Below are 16,765 nucleotides of genomic sequence, written 5' to 3' on the forward strand. Positions count from 1 at the left end.
AACCAGATGTTTTGGACTATGACTCCTAGCATTCCCGGCCATGGGAGTTGATGTCCACAAGATCCGGAGAACACCAAGTTGGGCAAGGAGGTAGCACACGTCTAGCTTGGCGCTCACTGGACGCATGCACATTTTCTTTCCACAATTATTTTCAGCCTGCAGGTGTTAGGCACTGGACAGAGTGGAGAAGTCCCTGACGACGGGTCTTAAATGAGAAAAGTCAGAGAGGAGGGGGACAGTCATGGGCTGTCCACCAAGGAGGAGAGGGTGACATGCCTGTTTTTTTGGAGCGCAAGCAGCCCCAGCCAACAGTCACAGAGCAAACGCGGAAAATCATGGAAACGAGGTGGAGGACATGTCTGTTCGACAGAGCTCTGGATATAACAGGGGGCGGGGGGAGGAACCCTCCGCCATGGGATCCCAATCCTTCCAAGGTTCCAAAGATGCTCACACCCCATCCCCTGGCCCCATCCATTCCCCAGTAGTTTGGGGGTTTCCCAGCTTTCCCTGTTCTAAAAGGTCAAAATGCTTCTCCTAAGGCTTAGTTACTGGCCGGAAGAGCTCTAAGCAAAATATGCTGGTATTTATTTTTGCCCCTGGTCCCCCACACCACTGGAATGACCCCCCACCCCACCCCTGAGAGCTGCTTCAAAATTGAATTTGAGCCCTTGGGGTTCCCCGCCACTAGGATCCAAGCTACAGACTGCCAGTTCTTGGCCCGACCATGCCAGGAGAACAGTTAAGACCCTCCTGCAGCCACTGAACCCACCTCTCAACTGCCGCAGGAACCCCCCCCCCGCAACCCTTCCAAGCACACCCCACTTACACAAACTTTAGCGCCCCACTCCTGCCAAGTACTGTGCTTCAACTACTATCCCTGAGCCCCCTCTTCTCCGGTCTGGTGCCCTCCGGTGGCCATGCTGGCTGGGGATGATGGGAGATGGAGTCCAACACAGCTGGAGGGCACCAGGCCAGGGAAGGCTGTGGCCCAATCCATACCTCCCTCTGCCCACCCCGCAAAATCCCTAAGCAAATTTAACCCCTGGCATCGCCGGTGAAAAAACATTAGGTGCTGAAAAACGACACACGCCTGAAGTGCCAGAGAGCTGATGCCGCCACTCGAGAATAAACCAGCCTCCCCCAACCAAGCGCCCTCTAGATGTGTTGGACTGCACCTCCCATCACCCCTGCCAACATGTTGTCTGGGGATGATAGGAGCTGTAGTCCATCACCTCTGGAGAGCACCAGGTTGAGGAAGGCCGGAGCAGACAATATTAAGAACACAGGAAGCTGCCTTTGAGTTAGACCCTGGGTTCATCTAGCCTGGTATTGCCGACACTGACTAGCAGCAACGGCTCTCCAGGGGTTCAGGCAGGAGTTTTCCCAGCCCTACCTAGAGATGCTGCCAGGGACTGAGCTGGGGATCTTCCGGATGCAAAGCAGAGCTTCTACCACGGAACTACAGCCCTTCCCCTAAAAATAAGGTATTCTAGTCCTCATGGTTGTGAATTGTGAATCGGAAGCTGCCTTCTGCTGAGACAGACCCTTCTTCCCTAGCCCTACCTGGAGATAGCTGGGAACTGAACCCTCTGCATGCAAAGCGGGTGCTCCACCGCTGAGCTGCAGCCCGTCCCAAGGATCATGGGAGCCAGCTCACCTCCATGCATTGAACAAATGGTTAGGAGAGCTAATTAAACCTTCCTGCGAGAGCAAGAAGAAATGCGCCTGAAAATGAGCAACCTTTCCAGCCCCTCGACTTATCCTGATGGCCGCGAGAGCAGAGCCCTCGGCTTCGGTGCTCAGCCGATGCTTAGGAACAGGGACATCAGAAGCTGCCTTATCCCGAGTCAGACCCTGGGTCCATCTAGCCCAGTATTGCCAGCACTGACTGGCAGCAGCGGCTCTCCGGGGTTTCAGGCAGGAAGCTTTCCAGCCCTACCTGGAGATGCCGGGGATCGAGCCTGGGACCTTCGCCATGCAAAGCAGCTGCTCTACCACTGAGCTACAGTCCTACCTATGATATTGGACTAGACAGAGCAATGGATTGTTCTGGTCCAGTATAAGGCGGCTACATAAGTGTCATATGTTCACAGACGCTTGCGAATTCATCTACCACTCTTCTGCATCCCAGCCAGAGGCTGATCCCAGGTCCACCACACTTTCACATCCTCCCCCCCATGTAACTTAACCCTCACCTAGCCCCTCTTGCACCCCTAATCATGCAGCCAAACAGCTTTGCTCCCACCAGCTTGTCTGACCAAATTAAGCCCCCCGCCCCCAATCCATCCTTGTCTCTTAGTGACCTGATCCCCAACCTGGGTCCCTCCAGGCGCTTCAGGCTACAACTCCCATCAGCACTGACTATTGCCCATGTGGATGATGGGCAGAGTGGATGATGGGTGAAACATCTGGAGGGCCCCAGGTTGGGAGAGGCTGGCCTAGCAGGAGAGGAGCGGGGAGGCAGATGAGATTTTGCGGGAGAGCGCCAGTTGGGCCCTCCCGCTGCGCAGGCGGGAGACGCCGGAAGCGGCGTTTCCATGCTGCTCGTGCAACAACCGCAAAACACGCCGTCCTTCTGTGGTGATCAGGTGCCAATAGCCCCCCTGAGGGGAGAGGGAGGGGCGGCTTTGCATGCAGAAGGTTCCAGGTTTGATCTCCAGTTAAGAGGATCTCAGCGGGTGGGACTTGGAGAAGATCTTTGAGAGCCGCTGCCAGAGTAAATACTGGATTAGATGGGCCAACAGTTGGAGTCCGCTCCAGGGGCAATACTGGGGGCAAATGGGGCAGTGGCCTCCTGAAGAGGGGTCCCCCCACAACCAGGTCCGTCTGCTCCTCTGCTTCCAAGTGCCACACGTGGTCTTCGCCTGTACTCCTCCGGCAGGATATTAAGCGCCTGCCCTACCCTCCGCTCCACCAGCCTCAACGGGCACCAGCCACCACCGGTGAAGACGGCTGCCCCAATTCTTCCAGCTAATTCATCCTAATGATTTAACTTGATCCAACATTCACGCACACACTTCTATCGTCCAGGTGTCCCCAAATGAAACTGCCATGCCCAGACCACCCCGCCTCCCACCCACCCTATTTATTCAGATGCCCCCTTTCCCCAACCTAAACGTCCTCAGGACCCAAGTCACTCTCAGCAGCCCATCTCCAGCTGATCTCTCCCTGCCCTCCAGAGGTGATGGACTACAAGTCCCATCCCCCATCCCCGAATCAGCAGGGCCACAAGGATGACGGCAGTTGTAGACCAACCCATCTACTGCCTACCAGATGCCCTCCAAAGGTGTTGGACTGCGAGTCCCATCACCCCAAACCAGCATGGCCATGGGATGATGGGAGTTGTAGTCCAACACATCTTCCTCCAAATGGATGCCCTCCAGATGTGCTGAACTGCAAGTTCCATCACACCCCACAAAGTATGGTCATGGGGATGATGGGAATGGTAGTCCAACACATCTACTTCCAACTGAACGTCCTCCAGATGTGTTGGACTAGAAGTCCCATTGCCCCAACCAGCATGGCCACAGGGTGATGGGAGTTGTAGTCCAAGGCATCTGGAGGGTGCCAGGTTGGGGAAGGCAGCCCAAACCCCAACCTCAGGCCACCTACCCCACACCAGCCGCCATGTCCGATGCTAGAAACAGGTGCCGTTAAAACCAAGCGGTTTCCCCTGTTGCAACCAGAAACAAGCCTCCAAAGTCCCAGAGAGCTGTCCCATACAGAGGGACGCCTTCCCCCAGTCCAGGTCCCCTCTCTACCCTAAACTTGGGTGCACTCACAACCCCATCTCCAAGCGCCTCTTATTCGCTCGCCCTTCCAGGCAGGGGTACTGCTAGGCATGGGCCCAATGGGCCTGGGCCTCAAATTTATTTCCCAAAGTGAAACAGATCTGGTACCCATTAGATCCGAGTCTCCATTCGTGCCAAAGGATGGGTTTCTTCTCAGGGGACTTGCCACGCAGGGGGCAACTTTCAAGGGTGATTGCAGGAGGGAAGGGAAGCGTGGACTCCCCCCTTCCCACGTGCTGCAGCACACATACCCCTCTCCCCCACCCCCAAATACATATCGTCTTGCATGGCATTTAAGCTTAGAAAAATCCTTTCTCCTTTGGTTTGGGGTGATCTAGGCCAGGTTTATTTGAGATGCTTTGGATGGGAAATTATTTGGCTGGCTTGGCCTCCTGCAAAACTTAAATAAATTCTTTAATATAAATTAGCATATGCAGATTTGTGTCCTATGGGCCTGGGCCCAAATCTTTTCAGTGCCTACCAACGCTCCTACATCCAGGTAGATTCCAACACACCCAAGTGCCGCGCCCTGCCCTGCCCTGCCTCTTCTCTTTTATCAACAACTCCCCTAGCCCACATGAACTCTACCCCACAGCACCGATACAGCCTCCTGAACCCAATTTATACTCACAAGCGTCATTAAATCCAGCCACCTCTCAAGCTGTAGACCCCAGCCCCCCACACACACACACACACACACCAGAGAACTCTGAGTGGAACCTCCATGTTCAAGGACAGAATACCTGTAAATTGTAGTGGAGACAAACAAGAGGGGAGGGCTGTTGCCCCTTGCAAGCTCCCCTGGAAGCATGCAGGTGACCCTGATGGAAACAGGATGCTGGGTTAAATGGGATTAGAACAAACTCATGGGAGGATAAGCCTTTTAGGGTGCAATCTTATGCATGTTTAAACAGAAAAAAAAAAGTCCTACAACACTCAGCATTCCCCAGCCAGCATGGTTGGCTGGGGAATGCTAGGAGTTGTATGACGACTTTTTCCCCTGCCTAAACGTACATAGGATTGTCGGACTTTTTCCCTGCCTAAACGTACATAGGATTGTCGGACTTTTTCCCTGCCTAAACGTACATAGGATTGTCGGACTTTTTCCCTGCCTAAACGTACATAGGATTGTCGGACTTTTTCCCTGCCTAAACATACATAGGATTGTCGGACTTTTTCCCTGCCTAAACATACATAGGATTGTCGGACTTTTTCCCTGCCTAAACATACATAGGATTGTCGGACTTTTTCCCTGCCTAAACATACATAGGATTGTCGGACTTTTTCCCTGCCTAAACATACATAGGATTGTCGGACTTTTTCCCTGCCTAAACATACATAGGACTGTGCCTTTAATGGCTATTAATGTTGTGAACTTGCATGCTTTGAGGCAGTCTACCCTGCAAGCCCTGCTTCCGCTGGGGAGCAGCAAGAGCGGAAGTTTTCTACCTGTGGGCTTGCAGGAGGAACTGAGAGGAAAAAGGGTGCAAGGCTGACCGTGCTCAAAATCCCCAACCTTTCCCCAACCTGGAACCCTCCATATGCGCTGGGACGACAACATCCAGCGTCCCCCAGCCTGCATGCTGGGAGTTGTAGTCGAATACATCTGGAAGGCACCAGGCTGGGGAAAGGGTGGTCTCAACCGACTCCCCACCACCACCACCCACACCCCTTACCCATATGGGGCTGGGGATACTGGGAGTTGTAGTCCCAGGCATCTGGAAAGCACCAGGCTGGGGAAAGGGTGGTCTCAACCGACTCCCCACCACCACCACCACCCACACCCCTTACCCATATGGGGCTGGGGATACTGGGAGTTGTAGTCCCAGGCATCTGGAAAGCACCAGGCTGGGGAAAGGGTGGTCTCAACCGACTCCCCACCACCACCACCACCCACACCCCTTACCCATATGGGGCTGGGGATACTGGGAGTTGTAGTCCCAGGCATCTGGAAAGCACCAGGCTGGGGAAAGGGTGGTCTCAACCGACTCCCCACCACCACCACCACCCACACCCCTTACCCATATGGGGCTGGGGATACTGGGAGTTGTAGTCCCAGGCATCTGGAAAGCACCAGGCTGGGGAAAGGGTGGTCTCGGCTGATTCCTCACCACGACACACACACACACCCTCACCCATAGGCGGCGGGGGATGCTAGGCGCTGTAGTGCCACGCCTTGGGAAGGCACCTGGTCGGGGAAAGGCGCCCACGGAGCGCCGAAGGCCAGCCCCGCGTGCTCCAAGCCTCAGAGGGCAACACCGGCCGCGGCCTCCCCATCCCCACCCCGCGACGCACAGGCGCCTCCCGCCTTGAGCCGGCCGCCCCGCGCCGCCCGCGGCCGGCGCCTCCCCGCGCGACGGGCGCGGCGCGTCCCCGGGACTCACCGTTGGCGCCGTACTTCTCCCGGCGCCGTCGGACCTGCTCGGCGCTCAGCCCGCAGCTCTCGCGCACGCCGAAGCGCCGCAGCGCCTCCTCGGCCGTCGAGCTGTGCGCGCTCTCCATGCCGGCTCCCGCGCGGCGGGCGGGAAGGCGCCGGGGGCTCCGCTCCGCGCCGCGCCTCGCCGCCGGCCGGCCGGCCCCGCAGCGGGGCGCAGGGGGCGCCGCCTGCGCGGCTCGGGGCGCCCTGGCCTCCGCCGAGCGAAGGCGGCGGGCGGCGCCCCGGTCTCCCCGCGGGGCGCTGCTCGTCCGCCGCCGCCGGGCCCGGGGTCCGCCTTTCCGGGGCGCCTTCTGCCCCCTGCTCGCCTCAAAGCCGGCGCGCCCGGCCGCAGGGGCCGACGCGCGCCCGGCCCGCCGCTGCCATGCCCCGCCTCGCCGAGTTACTTTCTCCGCCGCGGCTGCGGAGCTGTGGCCGCGGCCCCCCCCGCCTGCTCCCCGCCTGGCCTCCCCCCCTCCGGGCCGGCAGCTTAGCAGCGCGCCGCCGCCGCCGCCGCCGCGATCAACCGGGCCGCCCGCCCGTCGGAGCTCCTCCGCTGGGGGTTTCTTCCTTCCAGCCCCGCCGACGGCTCGGAAACGGGCTTATGATCGCGGCGCTCCCCCCCCTCGCCATTCACAACCTACCTGCCGCCTCCCCATTGGTTCCGTCGCGGCCGGGACGCCTCCCTCCCCTTCTGCCATTGGCCGAGGGGGGCGTCCTGATTTGCATATGTATTTCGACTCTTTCTCGCCCCCGGACACCCCCCCCCGCCCCGGACCGGGAATCATAGACTCATAGAATAGTGGGGTTGGAAGGGGCCTACGCGGCCGTCGAGTCCGACCCCCGGGAAGATGCGGGCTCTTGAAAAATCCGTGTTTTCTGCCCACCCACCTGTGCCTTTATTTTTATTTGTATTACTGTTGTTGCTATTATTTTACAGAGGGATTTCCCATGGCTGCAGCAATTTGGAGGGGGCTGTACCTGTTGGGTTTCCGCCTGCCACGCCCTTCACAGAATCATAGAATAGTAGGGGCCTGCAAGACCCTCGAGCCCCTTGCTCACGCACACCGTTAACGGTGGGGGTGCAAGACCTGTTGCTGCCTGAAGGAGCAGCCACGGTCGGTCGGGCACTTGGCAGGACGCCGAACCCAGCGGGGCCCACAGACACCCCTGGAGTGGCTCCTCTTCCCTTCGCAGCCTGCTTGCTCACCTGCCCCTCGCTCCGGCCCAGAGGGCAGCGGTGATGAGAAGGCGGAGCAGGAGCCGCTGGTGACAGCGGGGGTGAGAAGGAGGGCTGGTCGCTGAGGGAGGGGGCCCAAAGACGCTTCTTGCCCAAGGGCCCTCCAGAACCGGGGACGGCGAACGACGATTCCTCCCCCTCCGGGGCCAAGTCTTTGAAAAGCCTTGCTGGGACATTCCCCGCTTCCTGCCTTCATCCCTTCCCTTCCTCCTCTCTGTGATGCTGTCTGGAGCCGGTCCAGCGATGTAGTTAGATCAGGGGTGGGGAAGTTGTCGCCTGCCCATCTGAGGGTGCTGTCCTGGGGAAGGATCCTCTACATCGCCTCGCTGCACTGTTGGGGGAAGCCCATTCCTGTCTTCTTCGCTTCCCCCGGCCACCCCACCGGAAGGAGGTCGCCTCGCTCTTCCGCACGGCAGGGCAGGCCGAAACACTGCAAGCAACGCTTCCCTTCTTCGTTGCAGGAGAAAGGTGCACCTGTTGGACTTCTGTCTGCCACACCACGGTTTAAAGAATATGAAGGGACACCGTTGGGTACAGTGGTGGAGTGGAACCAGGGCTCGCAGGGCTGCAGCCCCGACATTTTTTGGCTAGCAGGGACGTTGAGGTCACCTGCCATCCCCCTGAGATGTCCCTGTTCCCTCTGAGCTTAGCTGCAATCCTCACAGGGGGGGGGGGGATGAATCCTCCCAGCAGCAATAGATTGTTCCCTGTTGTAATGCAAAGGATTTTGGGATGCCTTGATCTGGAATGGGCGATCAAGAGCTGTCAGCTTCACCAAAGACCTGGTCCTGGTGGAGATGGAAACTGCTAGAACTGGATGGTTGATGCTTATTTTATTTATGTATTACATTTATGTCCCACTTTTTTTCCTCCTTAAGGAACCCAAGGCGGCTTACATTATCCTCCTCTCCATTTTATCCTCACAACAACAACCCTGTGAGGTAGGCTGGGCTGAGAGTCTGTGACTGGCCCAAAGTTACCCAGTGAGCCCCCATGGCCGAGTGGGGACTCGAACCTGGATCTCCCACTACACTCTAGCCACTACAACACACTGCCTAGATCCACACCATGGCCTGAATTTTTGGACTCCCCTTAGGAGCAATCAGAAACTACAAGTAGATCATTTGATGGTTTGAAGTAGAGAGCCAGTGTGGTGTAGTGGTTCGAATGTTGGACTGGGATGTGGGAGATCCAGGTTCTAGTCCCCACTTGGGCCACAAAGCTGACTGGGTGACTTTGGGCCAGTCACTGACTCTCCGCCTAACCTACCTCACAGCGTTGTTGTGATAATGAGGAGCAGGATCGTGTATACCATCTTGGTCTCCTTGGATATAAAGGTGGGATATAAATGTAACAAATAATAAAAACTGTCCATGAATAGAGCCTCCTTGTATAGACAGACTATATCTCTGAGTATGATATGCTGGGGGGCAAAAGAGAGGAATTAGCTGCCACCTTGTGAGGTTTCCAGGGCGCGCCTCTTTTTATTAGCAAGGATATTTAGGAACAAAGCCTCCATGTACAGTAGCAGTCTACCTCAAAAATCCCAGCTGATGGGAGACAAACACTCGTGGATGGGACTTGCCCTCATGCCCTTCTCCTGGGCTTCCCAAGGCACGTGGCTGGCCCCCGTCAGAGACATAATGCAGGACCAGCTGGACATTTGCCTGGTTTAGCAGGGCAACTGCGCTGTACAATTGCATTAGGTTGTTTGGATGTGATTTCTGTTTAAATCCACGAGTTGTCTGGGGAACCATTCCAAAATCCTTATACTGCGATACCTGTTTTATTAGGCCAGTGCAAAGGTCTCGAAAACGGAGCAAATGTTTGAGATCTCCAAATCCCTTCATCAGGTGAGATGGTACAAAAGCAGGCTGGAGGCAGGCGGGTGGGAACAGAAGTGGGGCGGCAGGAGCTAACGGAAAGTTGCCGTCGGGTTGTCTGCATAGTCGGAGTCATAAGATGAGATGGAGGAGGCGGGTTTGCAGACATTCAAACTGGGCTCTGCCAAGTGATGGGATGGTTTCCAGTCCAGTCCAGTCCAGTCCCCTAGGCCCACCGGGAACAAGTCAGCGGCCACCTTGGCTGGGGCGAAGCTTACGCGGAAAGGCGCTTTGTCCCTGAGCAAACGCAGCAGCCTGTATCCAAGAGGGGATGGATCACATCTGACCGACGCGGTTCTGTAAATATTAGCAAATCTGCTAAGAGAACGGAGAAAGACGGATGGATACTTTGGTTATATTTCCTGTTGTCTTTTAACATTTTGAAATTTTATACAGTGTTAATATTATGGATGATGTAATGATGTTTTAAACTTTTGTATACTTCTATTTATAGATTTCAACTGTATGAGTTTTAAAGTTGTAAAGCCGCCTTGAGTCCCAGTACTGGAGGAAAAAGGGGGATATAAATTAATAACAGCAACAAAAATAATGATTATGATAATACTTTAATTTTCCAGGTTGCGGAGCTGGCCCGCCGACGCAGAAGATGTGGAAATCCTCCTTTCCTGCAAAGAGGGCGGTTTGTTTCCCCTGCCCCACACCAAGCATGGCCTTTCTATTTTCATCCTCAAAGTGGGAGGAAGGCTCGGAGGCTCCAGAAGGCTGGAATGGAGGAAGAGGAGAGGGAAGGGCTTTGCCTCTGGCATTCTCCCCAGCATGGGGTTGTTTTCCCCCTTCTCTGATCAACATCTGTGACAATTTGGGATGAAGGCAGTTTACGCAACACGCCAATATTTCTGTGAGTCGGCTTCTCCTCCTTCCATTTTGGCCCTGTTTTCCCCCACACCCACATCAGAGCTGAACAGTTTGATGTGAAAGCAAGGACAACGCTTCATCTAAGTGCTCAGACTACCTCATGCGCCCTGTTTCAGGAATCCTTCCAACAAGGGTGAGGAACCTCAGTCCTGAGGTCTCCGTGCAGCCCTCTGGGCTTCCCCAGAAGGCCACGCCCCTTCCCCCCAGCCACGCCCCTTCCCCTGGCTACGTTTCTTCCCCAACCGCTGATCTTTTGGTGGCTTCCCGGCTTTTGTGCAGTTGTTCCCATCCTAGTATTTTGCCCCACCCCTTTTGCCTTTGGGCCCACCCCTTTTGCCTTCAGCTCCGCCCACCACTGGAATGCATCCCCTGAGAGCTTCTCTGAAATGGAATTCAGTCCGCGGGCTGAAAGAGGTTACGTACCCCTGCCTTACAACAACCCTGCAGGACAGCTCTGTTGCTGGTTGATGACGATGATCTGCAGCAGCATTGGCGGCAGCAGCAGCATTATTATCCTTATTATTATCCCCATGTTGTACATATGGGAGTCCAAAAGAGCAACAGCTTACCTACGACTGTACCTAGCCAATATGGGGGTGAGATAAGATTTGAACCCTGGCTCACAGCTCACGTTGTCAATGGCGATATTTTGCACATCAGGGTGCCCTGAGCAATGACTGGCAGTATCTCTTGAACAGCAGCAGAGATCCTTTCCAGCCTGACGATCTGAGATAGGGATGGGGTGAATCAGTCAGTTTCACTTTCTCTGGCATTCATTTTGTTTTTTAAAAAACCCCAAGTTCTCTGTCTCCCGAACACGAAGGACTTTCCTCGAGTTTTGGTACATTCCTATCAAAAATAAGCAGAAACAAAATTCCGCACTGGCCAAATTCAACAGGTGCAACGATTCCTAGCATGGAAGGGACCATGATGTACCTGCCTGCCTTAGAGCTCTCAAAGATAAACCAAACCGCCTATCAGGAGATAGAGATGGCAGCCCTAATTTAGCACCCATACCATCGGATACACACGGATTCAAACCCAGACTTTGGAGAGCTAGCTAAGCCCAGGGCCTGGATGGGCGGATGTGTCACTGTCGGTTTCTCCCACATCCCACGTTGTTTTGAATGTCCGTTTTTGGCCTGCACATGGAGAGTTTTGCAAATTCCGGTAACATCAAGGTTGGACTGAAAGGACATTCTCACCCAACCCTAATCTGAAATCCTTTAACCAGATATGCTAGGGATTGAACCTGGGACCTTACGCATTCAATACAAGTACTCTACTCCTGACCTAGCCTTCTCCGATGTGGGGCATTCCAGATGTTTCTGACGACAACGCCCAGTGTTCTTGACCATTGGCCATGCTGGCTCGGGCTGATGGGAGTTGAAGTCCGAAAACATCTGGAGGGGACTAGGTTGGAAAAGGCTGCACTACGTTGTGAGGCCTGGTCTCTTCTGTTCAAGCTCCGGCAGGGGACAAACACCTGCCGGAAATCAAACAAATTAGATACACTGCCTGGGATTGGTCTAATTTGTGTAGCTCCCATCCTAGTCTGATTTGCATGAGATGCAAAATCCTGTTGCCTAGGTTTGGGAAACTTCCATATGGCATTTGGCACCATCCCTCTTTCTCCCCCTCCTTCTCCCCTTTCCCATCCCAGCTCGAGGAACGTCTGCAGTAGTCAAAGGGGAATGAAACTTGGATGAAGAGACCCAGGAGAGAGACTGAAGGAGCCCACTACATAGCCATAACTGCAGCTGTGCACAAATTAGGGATGTTAAGAGATTTCCGCCACGGACTCCAGTGAGTCCATGGCGGAACGGAGCAATCCCCCCCGCCACCCTGAGGAATCCCCCCAGGATGGAGCCTACCTTTGTCGGCCGTCCGCTGCCCCATGAATGGCTGCCCCGGTCTGTGGCCGCCATTTCCATTTCACTTTAGCTGTGATAGGCTACGTAAGTATTTACATAGCCTATCACGGCTACTGCAGGGACACAAATGGTGGCCGCTACGGCAGCCGCCATTTGCAGCCGCAACCTGGCAGCCCAGCCGGCAGCTCCACAGGATCCCCACGGAGCAGAACTGGCCGGGGAGGATTCCGGGGGGGAGGGACGGATCGCCTCCCGCCCCAGCGGATGGCCCCAGCAGAATGGGGTAAGTCATCCATACACCCCTAGCACAAATAGCCTCTCAAAATTCACCCCGTTTGTGGGCAGAGAAATTGGGAAAACAAAGGTGGAGGAGAAATTCCCCAAGATTTTCTCCCAAATAGGGCTCACCATTTGCGGGGGGTGTAGCACAGCTTGTTTCTCCTTTCCTAGGAGGGTGTTTTTTTTTGGGGGGGGGGTTTGCTCTGCCATCACAAGTGGCAGCAGCAGCAGCTGCATCAGCAGCCTGGCCCACCTTTGACATCCTTCACAATGTCCCATGCCTAGCATCGTTTCGGGGCATTTGGGGGGGGGGGAGTAGGGACGCTGGACAAATTTCAGACAGACTAAAATGAGCTCAGATTTCTAAGAATCTGACCTATGGAATCCACTGCAGAGTGACCCCCTCAAGCCACGCGGAGTCCATGGGCTTTCGGATTTTTTTACTTTCCCGAAATGTATGCATATAAATTCGTAGGAAAATACGTAAGTTTCTACTGAGGAAATATTGAATGGAATGGGGGATAATACACTGCATGTTACGTACTAAGGTAAATTATGTAAATACGTAAATACTTACATAATTGCGTATTTTTCTGCATGACGGAAATTTTTTTCACATCCATCTGTGTGGGCGGACAACGGAACAAAAGGCACCTGACAATCCACGAAACACAGATGGAGTGGATTTTACACAGTCTGTACATCCCTACTGTGCAGGTTGGTAAAGAAGAAGACGCTCTCTCAGGTTTCCTGGTCCCAAGTTGCTTAGGACTTTCTACACCGGTACCAAAACCTTAAATCTGGCCCGGTAGCAAATAGGCAGCCCATGCAGTTCCCTCTGCAAAGGCGTTGCATGGGAAGTTGCTCTAGTTTAGAGCTTGTGGTTATGGAGGGAAAGGGAGAAAAGCCTTGACTTAAAAGGCAGGATATTCCTGACATAAAGTATTTCCATCCAGGGCAGAATCCTCACCCAGTGTTGGAGAACCTCCTATGCTGGTTGCGGTGTTCTCTCAAATACACAATTCTGCTCTTCCGCGTTCCGTTCCACACAGACAATGAATAAATAGGTTGGATAATAAATAGGAAGCAAGGTGCTCAACTGCGATGTTAGCCTCAGGTATGAGCCTAAGGGAGCAGCTGTTTGACACGGAAACAAAACGCCTTCCAAGGTGCCGGGCTCCTCGTTCCCTCAAGGTATTTAAGAAGAGGGTCGATAGCCATCTGTCAGGGATACTGTAATTGCAAGATTCCGGTTGGGCTACCAGATCATTGGTCAGCAGACCTAAGACTTACGGGATCTACTCTACTTTTTACTGGAACTCTGAGATCCACCAACCAGAGCCTGATGGAAAAGGTATACACCTAGAACCAACAAATTCTGAGCCCAGGAATTTGTTTTGAGCACCAGAATTGGGGACAGGTGAACGGTCACCTTCAGTTTCTCCTTTTTCCCAGCCTTCAGATCATTGTCCTATTTCTACATCAGTTTGCTTTAAAGAAAAAGAAAAGAAAAATCAGCATGGAAATGTGTGTGCATTTTTGTATGCATTTCTCCAAAATATGTGTTTTTGTACACACCTTTGCCTAATATATGCATTTTTGCAAGCAGTTTCCCCTTATATAATGCTTTTTTGCTACTTTCACGAATTAACATATTTTTGTGCACACTTTCCCCTAAAATATACATTTTTTGTTCAGAGAACTGCTCTGCAAAATCCATGGAGGTGCAGATCCTGAAGCCCAACTGTGTTCCAGTTTGCTTATCGATGCGGGAAGTGAGAATTTGGTAAGTTTGTATCAAAATGTGAACGGAATGAAATTCTCTCCAAGCCCTAAGCAGAACTGAATGGAGTCCTTCCTCACAAAAATCCACTCCTGGTTACCTCTCAAGCTTTCTTCATTTCAGCAGTATAATTTGGTGTGTCTATACGTGTGGGGAGTGTGTGGGTTGGGGGGTCATTTTGTTGATGATATTGCTAAAGAACTGGAAGTCAGAAATCTTTACTGATCTACTGCAAATCACCCCAAGATGTACCAGCAGATCCAAATCTACCTTGTGTTCAGTCTTGTCCTAGATATGGTATAATTCAGTTCAGTCCGCTCAGTTCTGCTTAGGGCTTGAAATTCATTCAGTTCACGTTTTGATATGAACTTACCAAATTCTCACTTCCCGAATCGATAAGCTCACTGGGTCCCAGGGCATAGTCTGAAGGCACTTAGACAGCCACTTTTCTGAAGCTACGCAGGTCTGGGTCCGGTTAGTGCTTGGAGGGGAGACCACCTGGGAACAACATGCAGCCACCTTGAGTTCCATGATGGAAGAAAGGTGGGATATAAATTTAATAATAAAATAATAAATAATAATTAATTCTATGGCTGCTTCCAGATGAGGCTTATATTCTGTGTTGTTGTTATTCAGTCGTTCAGTCGTGTCTGACTCTTCGTGACCCCATGGACCACAGCACGCCAGGCCTTCCTGTCCTTCGCTGTCTCCTGGAGTGTGCTCAAGTCCATGTTCCATGGAGTTTTCTTGGCAAGAATACTGGAGTGGGTTGCCATTTCCTTCTCCAGTGGACCACATTTTGTCAGAACTCTCCGCCATGACCTGTCCGTCTTGGGTGGCCCTGCACGGCATAGTTTATGGCTTCACTGAGTTACACAAGCCCCTTCGCCACAACAAGGCAGGGATCCATGAAGGGGCATATTCTGTGATCACCCTGCAATTTCATCCGTGGATTTTTATGGGCGGGGGGCAGGGGTGCCAAACATTTGCAACCCTCCTATATTTTCTCACCATTTCCTCCACCTTTTCCTCACCAGAAAAAAAATCCACCAAAGAGGGAAAGGCAGAGTAGCTGATCTTTGGATCAGTAGTGCTAAGGAGTCGGCTGTCTAGAAGCATCCCGTGTTTTTAGCAGGGTCATTTGAAAAAGAAGGGGTATTTTTTCAGAAACGTTGACTTGAAAGTAGCACGATGTAACAAGTGATTTGGTGGAGAGATAAAGACAACTTTGGAGGGGGGAAGAAAGAGGAGAAGGCCTGGATTAATTTCTCCCAGTGTTTCCCAAGAGGTATCCATTCTATCTAAGCTGAGAACGGGGTGGGTCTTAACTAGGTGGTACCTGCCCACAGGCCTGACTAAGGGTGCTGGAGAATTTTGTTTGGTCCACATTTTTAAGCAAACTGACCTAATTCTCACTTCCTAGATGAATACGCTGATCAGAACACATCCTTTGGATTCTGCACTCCTCTGAATTTTGCAAGGTAATTCTTGATGCTCAGACTGTGTACAAAAATGTCAATATGATGGAACGTTGCATACAAAAATGTGTATATTTTACAGCTGTCAGTTTCATCTGAATCCCTATTTTTATATATGGACTGCTTATATTAATGTATATATTTGAAATAGAAGTGTCACATCTTTTTTCTTTTTTTTTCTTTTTATTAATAGTGTTTTGAAAAATTATTGTGAATGGATATTCCTTTTGGTCAGGTTCTTTCTTTTTCTTTCTCTTTCCCTCATTGCTGTTTTGCTTTTGTTTTCCCTTTCTCCTTTTTGTTTTTGTTATAATGGCACATAAAACATAATTTTAAAAATGTGTATTTGGGGGGAAGATGCATACAGAATGTGTATGTTAGGGAAAGTTGCACATGGAAATAAATGTGAACGTTTGTGGGTTTGTTTGAAGACAGATGCAGAAATGGGAGAGAACAGAGTTATGATTAAATACATGTGAAACTGGCATGGACCAGATATAGACTGATCCATGCCACCCTAGACCTAACAAACTAAGGGTGCAATCCTATCCGGATTCCCATCAGCCTCTGAACTTGAAGGCTGATGGGCATCCTATGCAGAGTTTCTCCCGCTCTGTATTTTTGCTAGATGGGCATTTTGCTAGACGGGGGGTTGGGTTGGATGGCACCTTATGAAGTACAGCTTGACAAATGGAAGCAACGTAACATCACTTCCATGTGCCCCTTTCATCCCTTGTGGATGGACTGTTTACAAATTACGAGAACAATTTCTCTCCGGGTGGTTTGTTTTGCAATTTGCGTCAGAATCTGCTGATCACTTCCTTTGCCCTTCTGCGTCTCAGTTGGAGGGTAGCCGGGGGGAAGGAATTACGTGCTGACTGAATGGGCACCAGTTGCTTATCTTGCAAGGACTTCAAGTTCACTTTTTCGTCTGCAGCCACCCAAAAGTGATCCGTTTTCATTAAACTACATTTACCGCGAGCAGGAACTGTTTCCTCACAGAGCCAGGGTTTGTTTTGGATTCAACCCCCCTGCCGCCGCCCCACACACACCAACACACACCATTAATATGTTTTGTCATGGAAACAGCAGAAAGATAGCTTGATACCATGGTAATAGATGTGTAGCATTGCAGGACCAACATGAGC

General features: G+C 52.4%; 1 protein-coding gene across 3 annotated transcripts in view; it reads right to left on the bottom strand.

Moving 5' to 3' along the window:
• ATP2A3 (ATPase sarcoplasmic/endoplasmic reticulum Ca2+ transporting 3) overlaps positions 1-6,805 on the bottom strand; it is a 170,164-nt gene extending 163,359 nt beyond the window's left edge. Inside the window, exon 1 of one of the 3 annotated variants that reach the window (XM_084823057.1) lies at positions 6,176-6,805. In XM_084823057.1, coding sequence (XP_084679183.1) covers positions 6,176-6,293 — 118 coding nt within the window. In that variant the 5' untranslated portion in view covers positions 6,294-6,805. The remainder of the gene's footprint in view (positions 1-6,175) is intronic. The other 2 variants (XM_084823056.1, XM_084823060.1) reach the window with 2 other exon arrangements.
• Between the last annotated feature and the right edge of the window lie 9,960 nt (positions 6,806-16,765).

This window comes from Heloderma suspectum, chromosome 16, assembly GCF_057233095.1.
Source record: "Heloderma suspectum isolate Gila_16-S chromosome 16, 16-S_ref, whole genome shotgun sequence".
Classification (NCBI taxonomy): Eukaryota; Metazoa; Chordata; class Lepidosauria; order Squamata; family Helodermatidae; genus Heloderma; species Heloderma suspectum.